General features: G+C 40.2%; 1 protein-coding gene across 4 annotated transcripts; it reads left to right on the forward strand.

Annotated features, from left to right (window-relative positions):
* Positions 1–681: 681 nt before the first annotated feature.
* On the forward strand, positions 682–11200 carry ZNF24 (zinc finger protein 24). 4 transcript variants are annotated; one of them, XM_082354393.1, is made up of 5 exons: positions 682–816; positions 2704–3206; positions 3467–3614; positions 4848–4906; positions 5680–5851. In XM_082354393.1, the coding sequence occupies exons 2-5, from the start codon at positions 2787–2789 to the stop codon at positions 5710–5712; spliced, it is 660 nt and encodes a 219-aa protein (XP_082210519.1). In that variant the 5' UTR covers positions 682–816; positions 2704–2786; the 3' UTR covers positions 5713–5851. The 4 variants fall into 4 exon arrangements, with proteins under 4 accessions (XP_082210519.1, XP_082210516.1, XP_082210517.1 ...); XM_082354390.1 differs by lacking the exon at positions 4848–4906 and having other exon boundaries at positions 5680–11200; XM_082354391.1 differs by lacking the exons at positions 682–816; positions 4848–4906 and adding an exon at positions 1214–1497 and having other exon boundaries at positions 5680–11200.
* The last annotated feature ends 5793 nt before the right edge of the window (positions 11201–16993 follow it).

Here is a 16993-nt window from a genome sequence, read left to right on the forward strand (position 1 = left end):
CCTTTAAATAGGGGATGAAATGATCTGATTTATGTTTTTAAACGGTCACTTTGGCAGCTGTTTTGTAGTATAAAATGTCAAGCCTGAAGTCAGAAGGTGACCACGCATTCCGCAAATTCAATGTGCTATCATTGCCAAAGCTCTTGGTTAAGAGTCTCATTTTGTTTCCCTGACACATAAATTGGTCATACTAAAGCTCTGTAGCATAGCAAGTGGGAAGCAAAGGTTAGAGTCATGCCTTGGTTTTAAATCTTGCTTCCCACTTACTAGTTATGAGCTCTCGGCAACCTATTTACTTGTGCCGCGATTATCTCAGCTGTGAAATGGGGATAATAAAAGTTCTTACCATCTTAGAGTTGTTGTGAAAATTAAATTACAATACATGTAAAGCATGGTGACAGTGCCTGGTACGATTTAGTTAGCATTCATAAACATTAGCTTTTGTTACTTCTGTCAGAGGATTACTGTGAGGATCACATGAGATAATGCATGTGAAAAGGCTTATGAAACCGTAAGACTATCTTAGTGGCAGAATTCTTTCTTTTCCTTGTCTTTTAAGCGGAACACAGAAGGCTGGGCTATCCGGAGGAAAGAGGCGCCAGGCCAAGCGTAGCCTCAAAGCAGTCATTGTCGTCGGACAGCCCTTCCCCCCGCCCGGAGCGCATCTCCATGGTAACGCGGTGCTTCGCCTCCCCCCGCCTCCTGGGGCCCGCAGACCGGAAGCAGTCCGCGCCGGGGGCTGCTGGGAAACCGCTTGTGAGTGGCGTTTGTGCGTCCGCCGTGCACAGCGAAGCGGCTGCGGTTCCCGAGCCCGAGGTTTGCGCGAGAGTGGGGGGAAGGGCGTGAGGGGGACTCTGGGCTACGGGCTGCGGACGGCTTTGGCAAGAGTCAGCGGAGAAGCCTGGCGGGGACCTTTCTCGGCTTCCCGGGAGGCGCGGGGGGGCAGGCCGCGATCTCCGTGCCCGGCAGTTGGGGGACGGCGAGGGGTAGACGGAAAGCCAGATTGGGCTTTCAGCACCTTCGGAGACTCCTCCACCTCTTGTGTCTTCCGCGACCCTTGCCTTCCCCTCCCCCATCGGCCGGTTTTGTTCTATTTCGAGGCCCTGGCATCTCGCGGAGAGTTCTGGGATTCTTTTCGGGCGGAGGTGGGAGTGGGCGGACCTCGCGCGGGGCCTGCCGGGACTTGTAGTTCAGCCGGCCGCGGGCGGAAGTACCGTGGCTTCGACGCTGCTGTGGCAGGGTGGCTGTTGGTCTAACGAAAGCCGCCGCCGCGAGTGCGGGGAAGAAGGGCTGGAATCGCTGGGGTGGGGGCGGGGTTCGCAGCGGCACTCTGCAGGAGTGAGTGGGGAGGTCACTTGGAACGGGGCTCCCCGCCCACGCACCGTCGGGACCGCGAGCCTGCTCTCCCTGCACCTCCTCACGTCCCACGGGCAGGGTGCTGTATGAGAACGTAAAAGGAAGAGAAATTTATTTTTTGTAGACTGAGCCGTCGATAAGGTAGGGTCTTGGAATAGGAACAAACGAATCTGTAGGCCAAACCTACGTGTTTGTAAGGCCGCCACACTCCAGAGTATTTAATTACACCTGTATGTATATTACCTAATAAGATCTTTTCCGATTCCTAGTCTCATGGGGTTACGGGAAGTTTTTTGGAAATTACTGGCTTTCACATTCCGGGTCCTGAATAGGTACTCAATAGTAGCTGCATGGCTCATTCCTAATGGGTATTGTAAACAATGGCATGGGCATGACTGTGCAAATACTAAGGAAAGGATCAGAAATAGCACAAGGTTTCCCTGAAGGTAGAAGCCAGGGAGCCTGTGAGTCACCCAGTGTAAGGACAAGAGTCTGCACCACTGCACGAAGTTACGGTGTTATGAGAGTGCCTTTTCTTCGAAGAATTTTACTGTGATTAATGCCTGTCATTACAAATGTAAAGGTACTTACGGTGCGGTGGGTGACTGATTAATACTTAAGTTTTATAACACATAGTGGTTAATTTTGATCGACATTATGTATCTGTTACTGAGCAAGTGAATGTGTTTGTCACGTATATTATAACTCTAGGGAGTTCTTAAACATTTTGAAAATATTTCTTAGCCCTTAAAACACATTTGTCAAAAGAAATTTTTTAAGCAGATAATGAAAAAGCAGTCCCTGCTTTTGAGGTGACCTAAGTGTGTCAGGGAACACCAGTTATGAATTGCAAATAATGTGTTCAAGGGTCAGATGCATTTAAATAACACTGAAGTGGTCTGGTGCTTACTTGGATTCTTTTGATTGTTGAAATAGGTTTTGTAGGTCATAGATAGGCAAACTTTTTCTCTAAAGGGCCAGAGTAAATGCTAGGTTTTTCATGCCCTATAGTGTCTATTGCAACTACTCAATTCTGCTATTGTAGAGTGAACAAATAAATAAAATTTATGGAGACAATTTCATATCATTTTCACATGTCATGGAGTGTTCTTTTGATTTCTTTCAACCATGTCAAAATGTGAAAACTCTTCTTAGTACAAGCATTGTACAAAAATGGGCACCAGGCTAGATTTGGCCATGAGCTGTAGTTTGCCAACTTCTGGTTTAGGTTATTGATTGGAATTTTTAACCTAGTAAAAGAATACATTTTTATTTCCTTTAATCAGTATGTGTCCAAATTCTTAGAATATTTGGTCATTTATATATTTTTCATTTCTTGTGCCTCAGGAGTGCCTGTGAAGAAAACGGGGTATTTCCCTGAGGCCTATATCCTACCTTGATTGTCTTTTCTTGAAGTATTATAAATCAGGATGTCTGCACAGTCAGTGGAAGAGGATTCAATACTTATCATCCCAACTCCAGATGAAGAGGAAAAAATTCTGAGAGTGAAATTGGAGGAGGATCCTGATGGTGAAGAGGGGTCAAGTATCCCCTGGAACCATCTCCCTGACCCGGAGGTTTTCCGGCAGCGATTCAGGCAGTTTGGATACCAGGATTCACCTGGGCCCCGTGAAGCTGTGAGCCAGCTTCGGGAACTTTGCCGTCTATGGCTCAGGCCAGAGACACACACAAAAGAACAAATCTTGGAGCTGGTAGTACTGGAGCAGTTTGTTGCCATCCTACCCAAGGAGCTACAGACTTGGGTTCGAGAGCATCATCCAGAGAATGGAGAGGAGGCAGTGACGGTGCTGGAGGATTTAGAGAGTGAACTGGATGACCCTGGACAGCCGGTAAGCCTGATGTGTCACGTTCCTGGGTCAGGAGCATTGGCATGGCAGTAGGCGCAGCTGCTGAATTAATTCCACTCAACTAAGTTAAAATTATGTTTCTGTGTTGCTCCCCCGCCCCCCCCCCCCCCCCCGGCCATTATCTATGCTTCTTTGCCATCTAGGCCTCTGCAGCATATGTTCTGTATGGTTTCTTTTGTGTGCGTTTAGTTTTGATTCTCATCACGTTCGTTCTCAACTGAACCAAACCCTATCATTTCCAGGTTTCTCTTCGACGACGAAAACGGGAAGTGTTAGTAGAGGAGATGGTATCTCAAGAAGAAGCTCAGGGATTACCAAGTTCTGAGCTCGATGCCGTGGAAAACCAGCTCAAGTGGGCATCCTGGGAGCTCCATTCCCTAAGGCACTGTGGTGAGGACCCCATGTGGGCAGGAGGGTGAAAGAGGGTGTGGGCCTTTTGTCCGGAACTCTTTGCTTGTTTTTACTGTGAGGGAGGGGGTGGTAATCACCTTAACTTGATTGCTTAGACATAGACACACTGTAGGATTTCGATTCTTTTCTAATAACAGTTGGTTTGCTAACCTCAGGTCCTTTATTCCTCGACATTAACATCATCAGCCTTTTCTTCTCTTTTACTTCTTTCTTTGAAGGCCTATCCATTTCAGGCTGGCATTTGCCTTACTCTGAGCCAGCACCCACCTGTAGACCAGGTCCCTCTGTTTCGCATGCAGTATTGCTTATTTGCCATCTGTTTCACATCCTTTTAGTCTCCTGCCTACTCTTCCTGGTACAATAAGCTTACCTGATACCTCTTCAAATCTAGTTTTTTTGTTTATAGTTTATTACTGAAGCGTTTTCTGAATTTTTAGCATTTTTTGTGTGTTTTTTTTCTTCAAACATCCTACCTAAAGTCATTTTTGTTTCCTAAGAAGCTTCTTTTGTAGAAATGGTATTTAGAGAAAATTCTTTTTTTCACCTTTTCTAAGTATTTATGCAAAAATATGGCCACTAGCTATGATAAATATAAGTACAGAAAAATTAAGTAGAAAGCTCATAATTCACTAAGGCTATTCTTTCCCAGTATCTTGGCAGTTAAAGCCACATACTTACTTATTTTGATACAACCCCGTATATTCCTAAAACCGCTACCTTTCTTTTTCATATTTATATGAATTAAAATGAAATTTTGTTCGAGACTGCTTTGGGAATCATTCCTTGAGGTAGTTAGAGGTAATGCTAGTGTAATGAGCTCTGAGCAGGCTTCCCCTCTGAATTATGGGGCATTCTTTTAAAGTTTGAGAACCACTGTCTTTGGTTGTTGGAGGTGGCATCTTCCTGGGAACTTCTCCCCTGCCTGAACTTTAGGATAATTCTCGCCTCTTTTTAAGTAGCCTCATTTTAGCAGTCCGGTCTCTACCACACTTGGGAGCTCAATTCTTTGTGTGCCATTTGTCACCTTCACACTCACTTCTCTGTTCTTCAAGTCTCCAGACCTCACTGATCCCCTCTAACTCTTCAGCGTCTCTTTGTCAGCGTTCTTTTCTGACTGTCCCTTTCTTAATCATTTGATACAGACTTGCTCACTGTTTACAACTTTTTTGAGCAGTGCTGTTCACCCTTTAGTAACTGTGTTTATTCTTTAAGGCTTGAAGTTTCAGGAAGGTCTTAAAGGAGACTCGCTCATAATCACTGCCTGCCTACAGGTGGGTGATGGTACCTCATGTTGGTAATTTGGGCCGTTCTTTCACTGAACACATCTAACTGAGGCCTGGAAGTAACAACTCATCTAAATACCATGACAAATACCAAATACATGAGGCTGCTTTTAAAGGAAAACTTTAAGTTATTAAAGGTGCATTGAATTTGTAAGTGTCATGTCCCAAGTTAACACAGGATACTCTCAGCTTACCTTCAGCTTCTTGTCAGGACTCCTATATTCTCCTTTTAGTCTGATCTTGGTTGTGACCTGCCTTGTCCTGCTCATTTTAGAAATAGTCACTTTCTGACAGATTGGTGGTTATTTACACATTGTATTTTGATATAATTTCTCCCTTTTTCAAAGCAAAAGAATATTAAAATGATTTCTTATGGCCAATTTTATTTTATTTTTCTCCAGACCTAGCTGTATCACTTTGACTGTCTCTAACAAACTTAGACTCTCTAAAAAAATCTGCCATTTTTCTGCCCTTTGGTTTTTGACTACTATTGTATAACCCACTCCCTTATGTTACCACTTTTATTAGGATACAACCTTTTAATTTCTCATGTTCCCATGCTCTCACTTCATTAACCTCATAATCAGTCGTTTCATTTTTTTTCTTTTTTGAGAGTAGGTAACCTTATCACCAGTTTTCATAGTGCTGTTTATAGATGCAAGCTATTTACTTTTAGTTCATTTTTTAAAAAAATTTTTCTTCATGTTTCTTTCCTCTCAGAATAGGAAATGAGTGATATTTACATTTTCTGTTTATTTCAGATGATGATGCTAGGACTGAAAATGGAGCGCTAGCTCCAAAGCAGGAGATTCCTTCAGCAGTAGAATCTCATGAAGTTCCTGGCACTCTCAATATAGGTGTTCCTCAAATTTTTAAATATGGAGAAACCTGTTTCCCCAAGGGCAGGTTTGAAAGAAAGAGAAATCCCTCCCGAAAGAAACAACATATATGCGATGAATGTGGAAAACACTTCAGTCAGGGCTCAGCCCTTATTCTTCATCAAAGAATCCACAGTGGGGAGAAACCCTATGGATGTGTTGAGTGTGGGAAAGCATTCAGCAGGAGTTCCATCCTTGTGCAACACCAGAGAGTCCATACTGGAGAAAAACCTTACAAATGTCTCGAATGTGGAAAAGCCTTTAGCCAGAATTCTGGGCTTATTAATCATCAGAGAATCCATACTGGGGAGAAACCTTATGAATGCGTTCAGTGTGGGAAATCCTATAGTCAAAGCTCAAATCTTTTTAGACATCAGCGAAGACACAATGCAGAGAAACTTCTCAATGTTGTGAAAGTTTAAGAAATGAAAAAAAAAAAATCAGCACTCAGGTCTTTTTCTTCTGAAATGAAGACAAAATTAAAAACATGAAATGATACATAATAGTTTTCCTATAGACTTAGAAAATCCACTGGGAAATGTAGAAAATCTTCACCCACTATTATTATCTTATCTTGAAAGAAATGGTGTCATACCTGCCTAGAAACTGAAATTTTAAACTTAATTCAGGTGTTAATGCCTAAATCTTCCATGTGATGTTTATATTCTTATTATTTTTCCAAATGATGAACTACCTGATTCTTTGTCCCTCTGTTAAAACTTTCCTTCTTAGACAGATATGTTATTTGTGTTGATCATTGAAATGTTCTTTACAAGGATACATTCCTTTCTACATTGAAAAGCAATGTAGGAATTGTAAAATCTGAAAACTGAAACCATTTTTCAAAATTTACCAGTTTTCTTTTACCTAATTTGAATATGCATTCAGAAAATAGAAGATAAAGGATGACCAAAAACCTCAAAGTGAAATGAGCCTTAAAACTCAAATAAGAAGTGATGGTGATGAAACATCAAAAAGTGAATGGGACACCTAGATTGGGGAAGATTGACAAATACTTTGATCCAAGAATTGAAGTATATCAAGATTTTATCTAGGTGTAGTTAGTTTCCTGCCTGCAGGAAAACTCAAAAATAGCTCATCTTACCTGTAATTGGGAAGCATCCCACTAATGAAAATAATGTCCTCTCATGTATCATTAGAAAGTGGACAGTCTAAACAATAAACAGTTGTAAAACTATGAAGGTAGAAATTATAACACTAGGGAAAGATTTGTAGTGAATGGCAGTGTTGAAGGGCAAATGTAAACAAGAGTGATGGTCTGTCTTGGCTTTTAGAAAACAAAAGACTTGAAGATCTAAGTCGTTATTATTTTTCCTTCATTTTTGTTAAGGACAGAAAAATCCCTGACAGGTGGGCAACAAGTATCAGGTTTGCGATTTTATTCTTTTGATACAAAAGAATTGAACACCAGGCTAACAGAGCAGCCACGCATTTATTAAATTTTCTACCGACAAGGCACTGTGCTAGGTACTGTAACCCTGCCATAATTAGGTAGGTATTTCTTCCACTGTAAATCATTGGGGGTTGGTACAAAGCTGTTGCATGTGAGTTAGCCTCTTCCCCCACCTCTGAGATTCCTAGAGCCATAGTTGTCTTACCAGGGTGTTGTATTTGGGTAAAGGAAGACTCAGCTCAAAGAGCTAGCCAGCTCTTCAGCAATCTTCAGAGGTGAGTCTGAGATAACTATCACAGTTTGGAGGTTTGTGGGTCTTTTATAAAAAAAAAAAAAAGCTAATCAATCTCTAGTAGCATTGAGGTTATACTTACATGTTAAGTTGAATGGGTTCTATTTAAAAAAAAAAAAGAACTAGGTTATAACAACTAGTTTATTAACTGTCAGAGTTGGTGGAACTATTTTTTTTTTTTTCATTTTAAGTCTTAACACATTTTTTTAATGTATAAAAATAATACACATTGTAGTAGTAGGATCATATACTCCTTGTCTGAGAATCCCAAGTACTGTGGTTCTGTTTAGTGGAAAACTCTGAAAGTTAAAATATAGATATGAGAAAAGGCTTTTTTATGGTGGGCATAATTGTGTGGAAAATGACCCATGTGAATAAAAATATTTCATAGTTCCAGAGGTTTTGGTTACATCTGGTACTTGGATCAAATTAAAAAATGGAAGGTGAGATTTGCATGAGCCTGTTAAAAAGCATACTAATGCGAGGCCAGCTGGTGGAGAAGTGCGGCAGAATGGAGCTTGTTTATAGATTTTCTGATAACAATTATAAGAAATGTGCTTTATAGATTAAGATTTATTGAAGTATAAATATGTAGTAATGATATAATGTATTTTAAGTTATACAAGAATATGTAGGGACTTTTGTTTGGGTCTTCTCTTTGTGGCTGAGAGGAAACAAGTCAATGTCCAATAAAGCTATAAATTCCTCCACTCTAAGATAAAACGGTCTTGGGTTGATTGATTTATTTATTTATAACTGGCTTCTTTCCAAGTAGGTTTTGAGGTGGCATATTTGGAATACTGCTGGGATGACAGAATTCTTTTATCAGAGTAGGTAAGAAGGGAATAACCTCTTGGTGGCTAGAATTTCATGTTTTTTTTAGATCTTATTTTTCCTATATACAAAGAAGCTTCCCTGTGGTACATTTTTCATAAATGCCAAAGATGTTTGGTATAATGTGAGAGCTTAGAGAAAGTATTTGAGTTGGCAAATATGAGGTTGTCTTGCCATCTCCGATACCTGTACGTTGTTTAGAAAGGATTCTGAAACTAAGGCAAGGCTCTGGGGAGAAAATGGGTTGGACCCAAAAAAACTGTGTGACAATACACATGAAAAGGAAGTGATGGCCTGTGTACTCGCCATCTCTGGTTAGTCTAAGTTCCCGCTAGACAAATTGATTTTAAATAACTATTTGGTGATTTATGATTTCATCCAGACATTCATTTACGTTAACACAGATAATCATATTGGCGATTCTAGGGGGGTGCCCAGCCTCTGATGAAGTGGTGATCTGGCAGTTGCCAAGCAGTGGCATCTGTTGGGTTATCAAATGAGCAGTCATTGTTAACGGCATGCAGACTGCTGATGCCTGTCCAATAGCCACTGAGCATTTATTTGCTCATTACTGCTAAATTATCTTTTGGTTTTCTTGGAGGTTGAACTCCCCACATTCACATCCAGTTGGCACTTGATCATTTAGCAATATGTCTAATACTTGTGTAAGTTCAAGGGAGAGTTCTGTGTACTGAAGTAATCTGCATGCCAGACATTGGATTAGACACTTCACCTATCTCACTTAGATTTGTAGACTAGGAAAGCAAGATTTAGAGATTGTGAGACTTGCATGTGGGCAATTAGAGCTAAAACTCAAATCTAGTTCTGTGAATTCCAGGGATGTATATTTTTTCACAGTGCAATGAATGATGGCTATTAAACCTTGATTGATAAACTTTATGCTTTTATCTTATGGTTAACAAATGTAGAAGCTATTAAAACATGCTCGTTTGAGTTTTCTACAGTACAAAAATGTAAAATGAAAAAGGACATTCCTTTTCATGGTCTTAACACAGAAGTAATAATTATTTGGTTTGCTGTTCTTCCAGGCTTAGACATATACATAATTAAGCAAAAACGTGTTAATAGCTGACACGTCACTGTATACAGGCACTGTTGGAAGTGCTTTACCATGGATTAACTCTTAATCCTCACAGCGATCATATGAGTGTGCTAGGTACATATCCCTATTTTACATGAACTGCACTGAAACTTGCCTCCTCTCCCTCCCACTTTGATGTAGACATTGTTTTTTTATGGCTACATACTAATCCATTGCATCAATACACTGTAACTTATTTAGCCAACCCCTATTGGTAGGTAATTTGGTTATTTCTGATTCTTTATTATAGGTAAAGGTAGAGTTAACATCCGTATATATTTTGCTGCCTGTGTGGGTATTTCTGTGGGATAAATAGCTAGAAGTGGAATTATTGCGTCAGAAAACATGCACATTTAACATTTTGAGAAATACCATCAAAAAGATTGTACCACTTTACAACTTCATCAGTAGTCAGAGTGCCTCTTTGCCTACACTCCCACCAACACTGAATCCTTCAATATTTTTGCCACTCTGATAGGCAAAAATTTATCTTTCTTTTCTTTGTTAATAAGAAGGAACATCTTTTCATATGTTTATTGGCCATTTTCATTTCCTATTGTGAATTGCGTTTCCCCATTTTTTTAAAATTATGGAAGTATAAATGACTACCATCTCAGTGTACTTAACTTTTACACAAGACTGAAGAGAGACGCTTTTCTGCAGCGTTTCCTATCACATTCCACTGCCCACAGTTTAGTATACATTCTTCTGGTCTCCTTTCCGTAATTTTCATGTGAATATACATACACATATAAATGCTGTTTTTACATAAATAGGATCATATATATGTATTCTGCAGCTTGCTTTTTTTTTTTTTTTTTTTGTCTCAAACAGATCCTGAGGTCTTTAAATTTCTTTAATGGTTGAATAGTATTCAATACTATGAAAATACCATTATTTAACTATTCCCTTATTTTTTTCTTTTGCTATTACATTGCCGAAGTAAAGATCTCTTTCATATCTCTTTGTGCATGTGTGTGAATATGTCTTTAGAATGGAGTATAAGGTAGATTGTTGGGACCAAGGGTGTGCTCTGGTAGACCCACCTTAGCCTTCCCAAAGGCCCTCATAACTTTCTATTTTCACCAACTGTATAGAAAGTGCTCATTTCCCCATATAGCCTTACCTACACTTGATAATTTTTATCTGATGGGCAAAAAAAAAGGATCATTTTGCATTTCCCTGGTTAATGGTGAGGTTGAGGTTATTTACATATATTTATTGGCCATTTATAGTTTTATCATGGATTGTTTGTATCCTTTACCTGCTTTTCTGTTGGGTTATGTGTGGATATATGTTGTTTTTGTTCAGCATCTCTTTCCCCATCTTGTGATAACAGAATCCTTATTTATTGTGGGGAACCCATTCCCTGTGGCTTAGGTGAGTACATAACCAGCCCTGGCCCTCCTGAGTCCCACAGCTCCTTAGCCACAGTGATTAAAGAATGGGCATGTAACTCAAGCCAGGCTAAAGAAAGCCCTCAACAGAACTTCTGCTGGAACTCTTGGAAAGAACGCTCGACAGAGATCTCACGAACTAAGGACTGTGTAAGCCTGAAAATTTGTACCATGTGGAAAGAGTCTGAAGGGAAACTCAGAGGCTAGCAGAAAGGAATGAGAACTAAGTTCTGATGTCAATTTTCTGGAGGCCCTAGATCCAGCTGTGCCTAAAGCCTGCCCTACCTCTGGACTTTAACGTTTTGTGAGCCAATAAAGTCCCTTTCTTGTTTAAGATAATTAAATTGGATTTCTGTCCTGATTAATATAGGTTATTTGTATTTTCTTATCAATTTTTAGAAAACCTTTGTAATTTTAAATTCTAGACTTAATGCACTACATAGGTTAATAAAATTAGCATGGCGTTCCATGATTTGGCCTCTGTCAACCTCTGCCATTTGTTACTCTACTCTCTACACCACACACATATACTTTAAATTCCAACAATAACTGAACATTGGTGTTGGCAGTGTCTATAGATGAAAAACTTCACACAATCAGGTCTTTGGCATTTCTCTTCCGTCCTTCCTACAGATTCATTAACTTGGGACTCAGACGGGATTACACTGCTGAGTCTATGCTGTACCCGCCTCCAACCATTGCTCTTGGGGTGTTTCCCTGAAGCATCCCCTCTATGTGACCCTTGGACTCCCTCCCCATGGCCTCCACTCCCCTGCCTCCCCCCAACAAGGTTCTCTGGAGTCCTCTTAAAATTTTCAGACCTGTGGATTTGAAGTTGCTCAGGTCCAAGAGTGTTCGGGGGTTTACATCTATTGATTTTGGAAACTACTTAACGGCAGTGGAAAAAAAGGAAAGCGTATTGTTCAGTGTGATGAATGGTAAGGAGAAAATATATTGGGAAAGAAAGGATCACAAAACATTAAGGAGGAAAAGTATTGCAATTTAGATAGGTTGTCCAGGGAAGATTTCACTGATAGTGAAATTTGAGAAAAGATACGAATGCGTATAAGGAAGTCCACGAGACTCTGGAGGAAAGATGTTCTAGGCATGGGAACAGCAAGTGCGAAGAACTTGATGTAGGAGCAATGCCTGATTTGTTCAAGAGACAGCAAAGAGGCCGGTGTGGCTGGAGCAGAATGAAAAGGGGGAAAGTAGTGGATGAAGCCAGAGAAATGAGTTAAGGGTGGAGGGTAGGGCCAGATCATGGAAGACCTGGTTAGCCATTGGTGAGGACTATGACTTTTGCTTTGAATGAGATGGGAAACTATTAGAGGTTTTGGGCAAAGGAGTGTAATGAGTAGGTGCTGAGAATAGAACAAAGCAGTGTCCAGCTATCTCGTTTCTTTAAATTCTTTAAAAATATATATAATTCTATAATATACTATTAATATATAAACTAATATAGGAAAAGTTTAGAAATAGAAATCACCCCAAAAGTCACCCATGAGTCCACATAGTAACAGCCCATTAACATTTTTATGTTCTCTCTATGCCTATATTATTCTCTATATACCTATCCCCATCTATACCTATTATACCATGTTTAAAACAGAAAGAAAAATCTAGAAAACAGTAAACAAAATGTCCATATCTTGGTTTGTTAATCTTAATACCTCTTTCCTCTTAACTTTGGATCAACTGTGCTTCTGCCTGAGGCTAGCATCTTCATTGGATCTAAGCCACCCTCTCACACCTACTCAAAGGCATACCCCAATAATCCTCACCTCTTGCATTATCAAATTTTTCTCTCCTGAATTTTTTAATTAGCATGCAAATATACTTTTTAAAAGTCACTCACATAGCCTTCAGACCAAGATGACTAACCTGCCTGAACAAGTACAATACCAGACAAAATATATCAAACAGAAGCAAAGGATGGGAGAGACGTGATCCCTGAAATGGGAAACATGAAGCAAACTTGGGTTCCCTCAGTATACTGCCTGGAGAGGGTTTCTAGGCTACAGCACAAGGAGGGAGAACTCAAGCAGAGCTTGACCGTCTCCCTAAGTTGAGATGATGGAGCAAGGGGCCCTGAGAGGCCGAGTGACTAGATTGGCAGGGCAGAGTACCAAAGAGGAGAGACCTAAACGCTGGAGATCTGCAGAGGGTCCCTCACAAGTATTCAGTTGAGTGCTGATGAACATCTGTGTAAAGAAACTACCTGAGGTGGGGGAAAGAATCATCCAGAAGGATTAGGGGAAAAAATCACTGGAACTCACAAAGTGCCAGTAGTAGTACCATCTGCGAGGGCAGAAAACCTCCTAAGTCACAGGACGTCAGAGCAATGGCTCTCAAACGATGGCAGTTTTATGCCCTGCCCCACCCCCGCCAGGAGACAATCGGTAGTATCTGGAGACATTTTTGGTTTTCATAACCAGAGGAGATGGGCTCTACTGGCATCTACCGGGTAGAGGCCAGAGATGCTGCTAAACATCCTACAATGAATTATCCAGCCTTAAATATCAGTAGTGCGGAGGTTGAGAAACTCTGGGTTCGAATAGTAGAGTCTTGCCTGCATAGGAGAAAAAAATGAACCCTAGACTAAACACTGCCTGAAAGATACTTAATAACAAGACCTAAGAGGATAAAACTGCCCAAGTAATTTAAACACATCCCAGAACAAAGCTCAAGAATATATATATTAAAAATATTCAGTACCCAACAACATACAATACAAAATGACTGGCATCCAATCAAAAATTGGATAACTCATAAGTCATGCAAAGAAGCAGGAAAATACAACCCATAATAAGAAAAACCACTCAATCAAATTGACCCAGAAATGACAAAGAATTAGACAAGCTCATTAAGACAATTGTTAAACTAGTCCATATGATCAAGAAGCTAGTGGAAGTATTGAACATGCTCAGTAGCAACATGAAAGCTATAAAAAAGCAACCAAATTAAGCTTTTAGAGATAAAAACTACAATGTCTGAGATTTTTAAAAAACGCACAGATGGGATTAACTGTGGATTAAACATAATAGAAGAAAAGAATAAAAAAATCATGGTAGATAAGACATAACAAAAGAAACCATCCAAAATGAAAAACGGGCAAATAAAACACTAAGAAAAATTGAACAGAGCTGTAGTACAACTTCAAGCAGCCTAATATGTGTAAGAGTAATCAGAGTTCCTGAAGGTGAGGGGAGGGAGGAGGAATAGAGAAATATTTGAAAAAAATAATCTCTGGGACGCAGCTCTTACTGGTAAATTTTTAGTAATGAAATACTTATATTAGAAAAAAAAAGTCTCAATTACTTCAGCTTCCACCTTAAGAAACCAGAAAAAGAATAAATTAAACCCAAAGTAAAGAGAAGAAAAGAAATAAAGATTAGATTGGAAATCAAAATAGAAAACAGAAAAAAGAGAGAAAAATCAATTTCTATACTCTATTTAAACCAAAAGCTAACTTTTAAAAAAGATTAATAAAATTGATAAACTTCTAGCCAGACTGATCAGGAAAAAAAAAAAAAAGTTGAAAATACAAATTACAACAGGAATGAGAGGTGTGACATTACTGTATATTACACAAATTCTTCTCCACATAAAGAGTGCTAATCAATGGGAATTCCCTGGCGGTCCAGTGGTTAGGACTCGGCGCTTTCACTGCCGTGGCCCAGGTTCAGTCCCTGGTTAGGGAACTGAGATCTCGCAGGCAAGCTGCATGGTGTGGCCAAACAAAACAAAACAAAACAAGAGTGCTAATCAAGTTTGCTAACCCCCATATTGCTGATTTCAATATTCATTTATTGCTTGAGCCGTCAGCAGTATTTTGCATAATTGACGTATTTTCATTTGGCTTCAAGAAACAACATGCTTGGTTTTTCTCTACCTCGTGGGACATTTCTTTTCAGTCTCGATGCTGGTATTTCCTCACCTCTCTGGACTTCAGTATGTTGGCGTGCCTGAGGGCTCAGTGTTCAAATCTCTTCTTTTTTCTACCTATGTTCACTTCCTAGGTAATCTCATCTGGTCTTAGATCTTTATTACCTAGGACTCCAAAATCTATATTTCAGCCTAGATCTCTTCTCTGAACTACAGGCTCATATATCCCTTTGCCTACCAGACATCTCCACTTTGATACCTGCTTTATTCTGGGTTCCTAAGCAAACAGCATAAAATTAAACCTTATTGTTAATACTTTATTGGGGTGATGCAATCCCGGAACAGGATGACTGAAGGTAAATGGGCGGTGAAGCAGGGAAAAAGAGAGAACAAATACAGGTGGGTGTTACTGAGTGTCTACAGCGTAGGCACAGCTGTTTGCTTAGTCTCACTATCTTCAGAGGGCAAATGGCATGAACTATGTCATCTCACCTCACCATGGGGTAGGAGGAGGGAGAAGAATTTTCTGCAGGCTCCCCTCGCTCGCCCTCTGGTCAGTTTTCACCACAGAACATCAATTCCACACTTCCAGGTGCACCATTCAGCCTCTCCAGCAGTCAGGTTCCAAGACAACGCAATAGCACAGGAGGAGTGGCAGGCCAGAGATCCAGGGGGAGTCAGTTGCTCCCTCTACCTGCAGCCTGGTGGGCCTGCAACCTCAAAGGTTGGTGCACGCAGTCTTCTTAGAGGGTCATCAGTATCACAGAGCTGAAAGTCTGGCCCTGCAAATAGGAGGAGGCTTATAAACTGGGCTTCGTACAGTGACTAATTAGGCATCTTAAACCCAACATGCCCCAATCACATTTTTAATTTCTCCCCACACATGTTCTTCTTGTAGTCTTCTTCATCTTAGAAAGTGGCAATTTTGTCCTCCCAGTTGGTCAGGCCATAGCCTCCCTGATTTCCTGCTTGCTCTGCTTCACTCAGTTCTCCCCATGGCATCCATATCATGTAAGTCAGACTGTGTCACTTCTTTGCTCAAAATCCTCTTCCTTCTCGCTCTGTTTGAACGTCAAAGGGGCACTGTGTCTGCAACTTACTCTTAAACAATTCAGGGAAAACTTAACATATCTATATATATAGATATAGATATATCTGGGTATATAGCATAAGTAGATAGAGAATTATAAAGCAAATGTGATAAAATAATACTTGGGGAATCTGGGTGAAGCATATATAGGAATTCTTTGTTCTATTCTTGCAATTTTTCTATAAGTTTGAAATTATCTCAAAATTCAAAGTTAAAGAAAACTTAATGGCCCCGAAAGGGAGAGAGTGAATTACTAAAGGAAAATCAGGTAAGGTGCTGTTATTGAGAAAGCTTGGGGCAGGGAGAGGGAGAAGGGAATATTGAGAAAGCAATTATAAATATCCCCTACAGCCATATTTAAAATGATGATGAAGAGCTATGTTTATGGATGTGTAAAATGTTTATGATAGGGCTTCCCTGGTGGCGCATGGTTAAGAATCCGCCTGCCAATGCAGGGGACACGGGTTCGAGCCCTGGCCCGGGAAGATCCCACATGCCATGGAGCAACTAAGCCTGTGCGCCACAGCTACTGAAGCCCACGTGCCTAGAACCCATGCTGTGCAACGAGAGAAGCCACCGCAATGAGATGCCCGCACACTGCAACGAAGAGTAGCCCCCACTCACCGCAACTAGAGAAAGCCCACACACAGCAACGAAGACCCAACACGGCCAAAAATAAAACAAATAAATAAATAAATTTATTTAAAAAAATGTTCATGATACAACAATGGGAAAATTTTCATTTGCCATTATCAATATCATTTTTGGAAAAAAGTACACAAATATATATGTAGAATGGCACTCATCAAAATACTAAGTTTGCTAAGTAGGCTTCTGGAGATAAATGACTTTTATCTTTATTCTTTTACATAGTATCTTTCTTTTTTTTAACAGCAAGCTAGCAGCACATTTATAATCAGCAAAAAGAAAAAAAATCAATAAAAGTTAAAAAAAATTCTCATTTAGATCAGGGGTCAGCAAACATTTTCTGTAAAGGGACAGATAGTAAATATTTTCAGCTTTGAGGGCCATACAGTTTCTGCTGCAACTATGCAACTCTGCCTTTATAGCAGAAAGCAGCCTTAGATAACTCACAAACAAATGGGTGAGGCTGTGTTCCATTAAAACAGTGGCTGGCTGGCCTTCCTGCAGTAGTTTGTAGACCCCCGATTTAGAAGAA

The sequence above is a fragment of the Balaenoptera borealis genome, assembly GCF_965194805.1.
Source record: "Balaenoptera borealis genome assembly, chromosome: 14".
Classification (NCBI taxonomy): Eukaryota; Metazoa; Chordata; class Mammalia; order Artiodactyla; family Balaenopteridae; genus Balaenoptera; species Balaenoptera borealis.

Excerpts from the sequence above, each read along its gene's own strand:
- ZNF24 (XM_082354390.1), top strand. The coding sequence starts at position 2,787 with ATGTCTGCACAGTCAGTGGAAGAGGATTCAATACTTATCATCCCAACT. Across the intron at positions 3,207-3,466 it reads TGGATGACCCTGGACAGCCG|GTTTCTCTTCGACGACGAAA; the intron begins GTAAGCCTGATG and ends TATCATTTCCAG. Across the intron at positions 3,615-5,679 it reads CCATTCCCTAAGGCACTGTG|ATGATGATGCTAGGACTGAA; the intron begins GTGAGGACCCCA and ends TGTTTATTTCAG.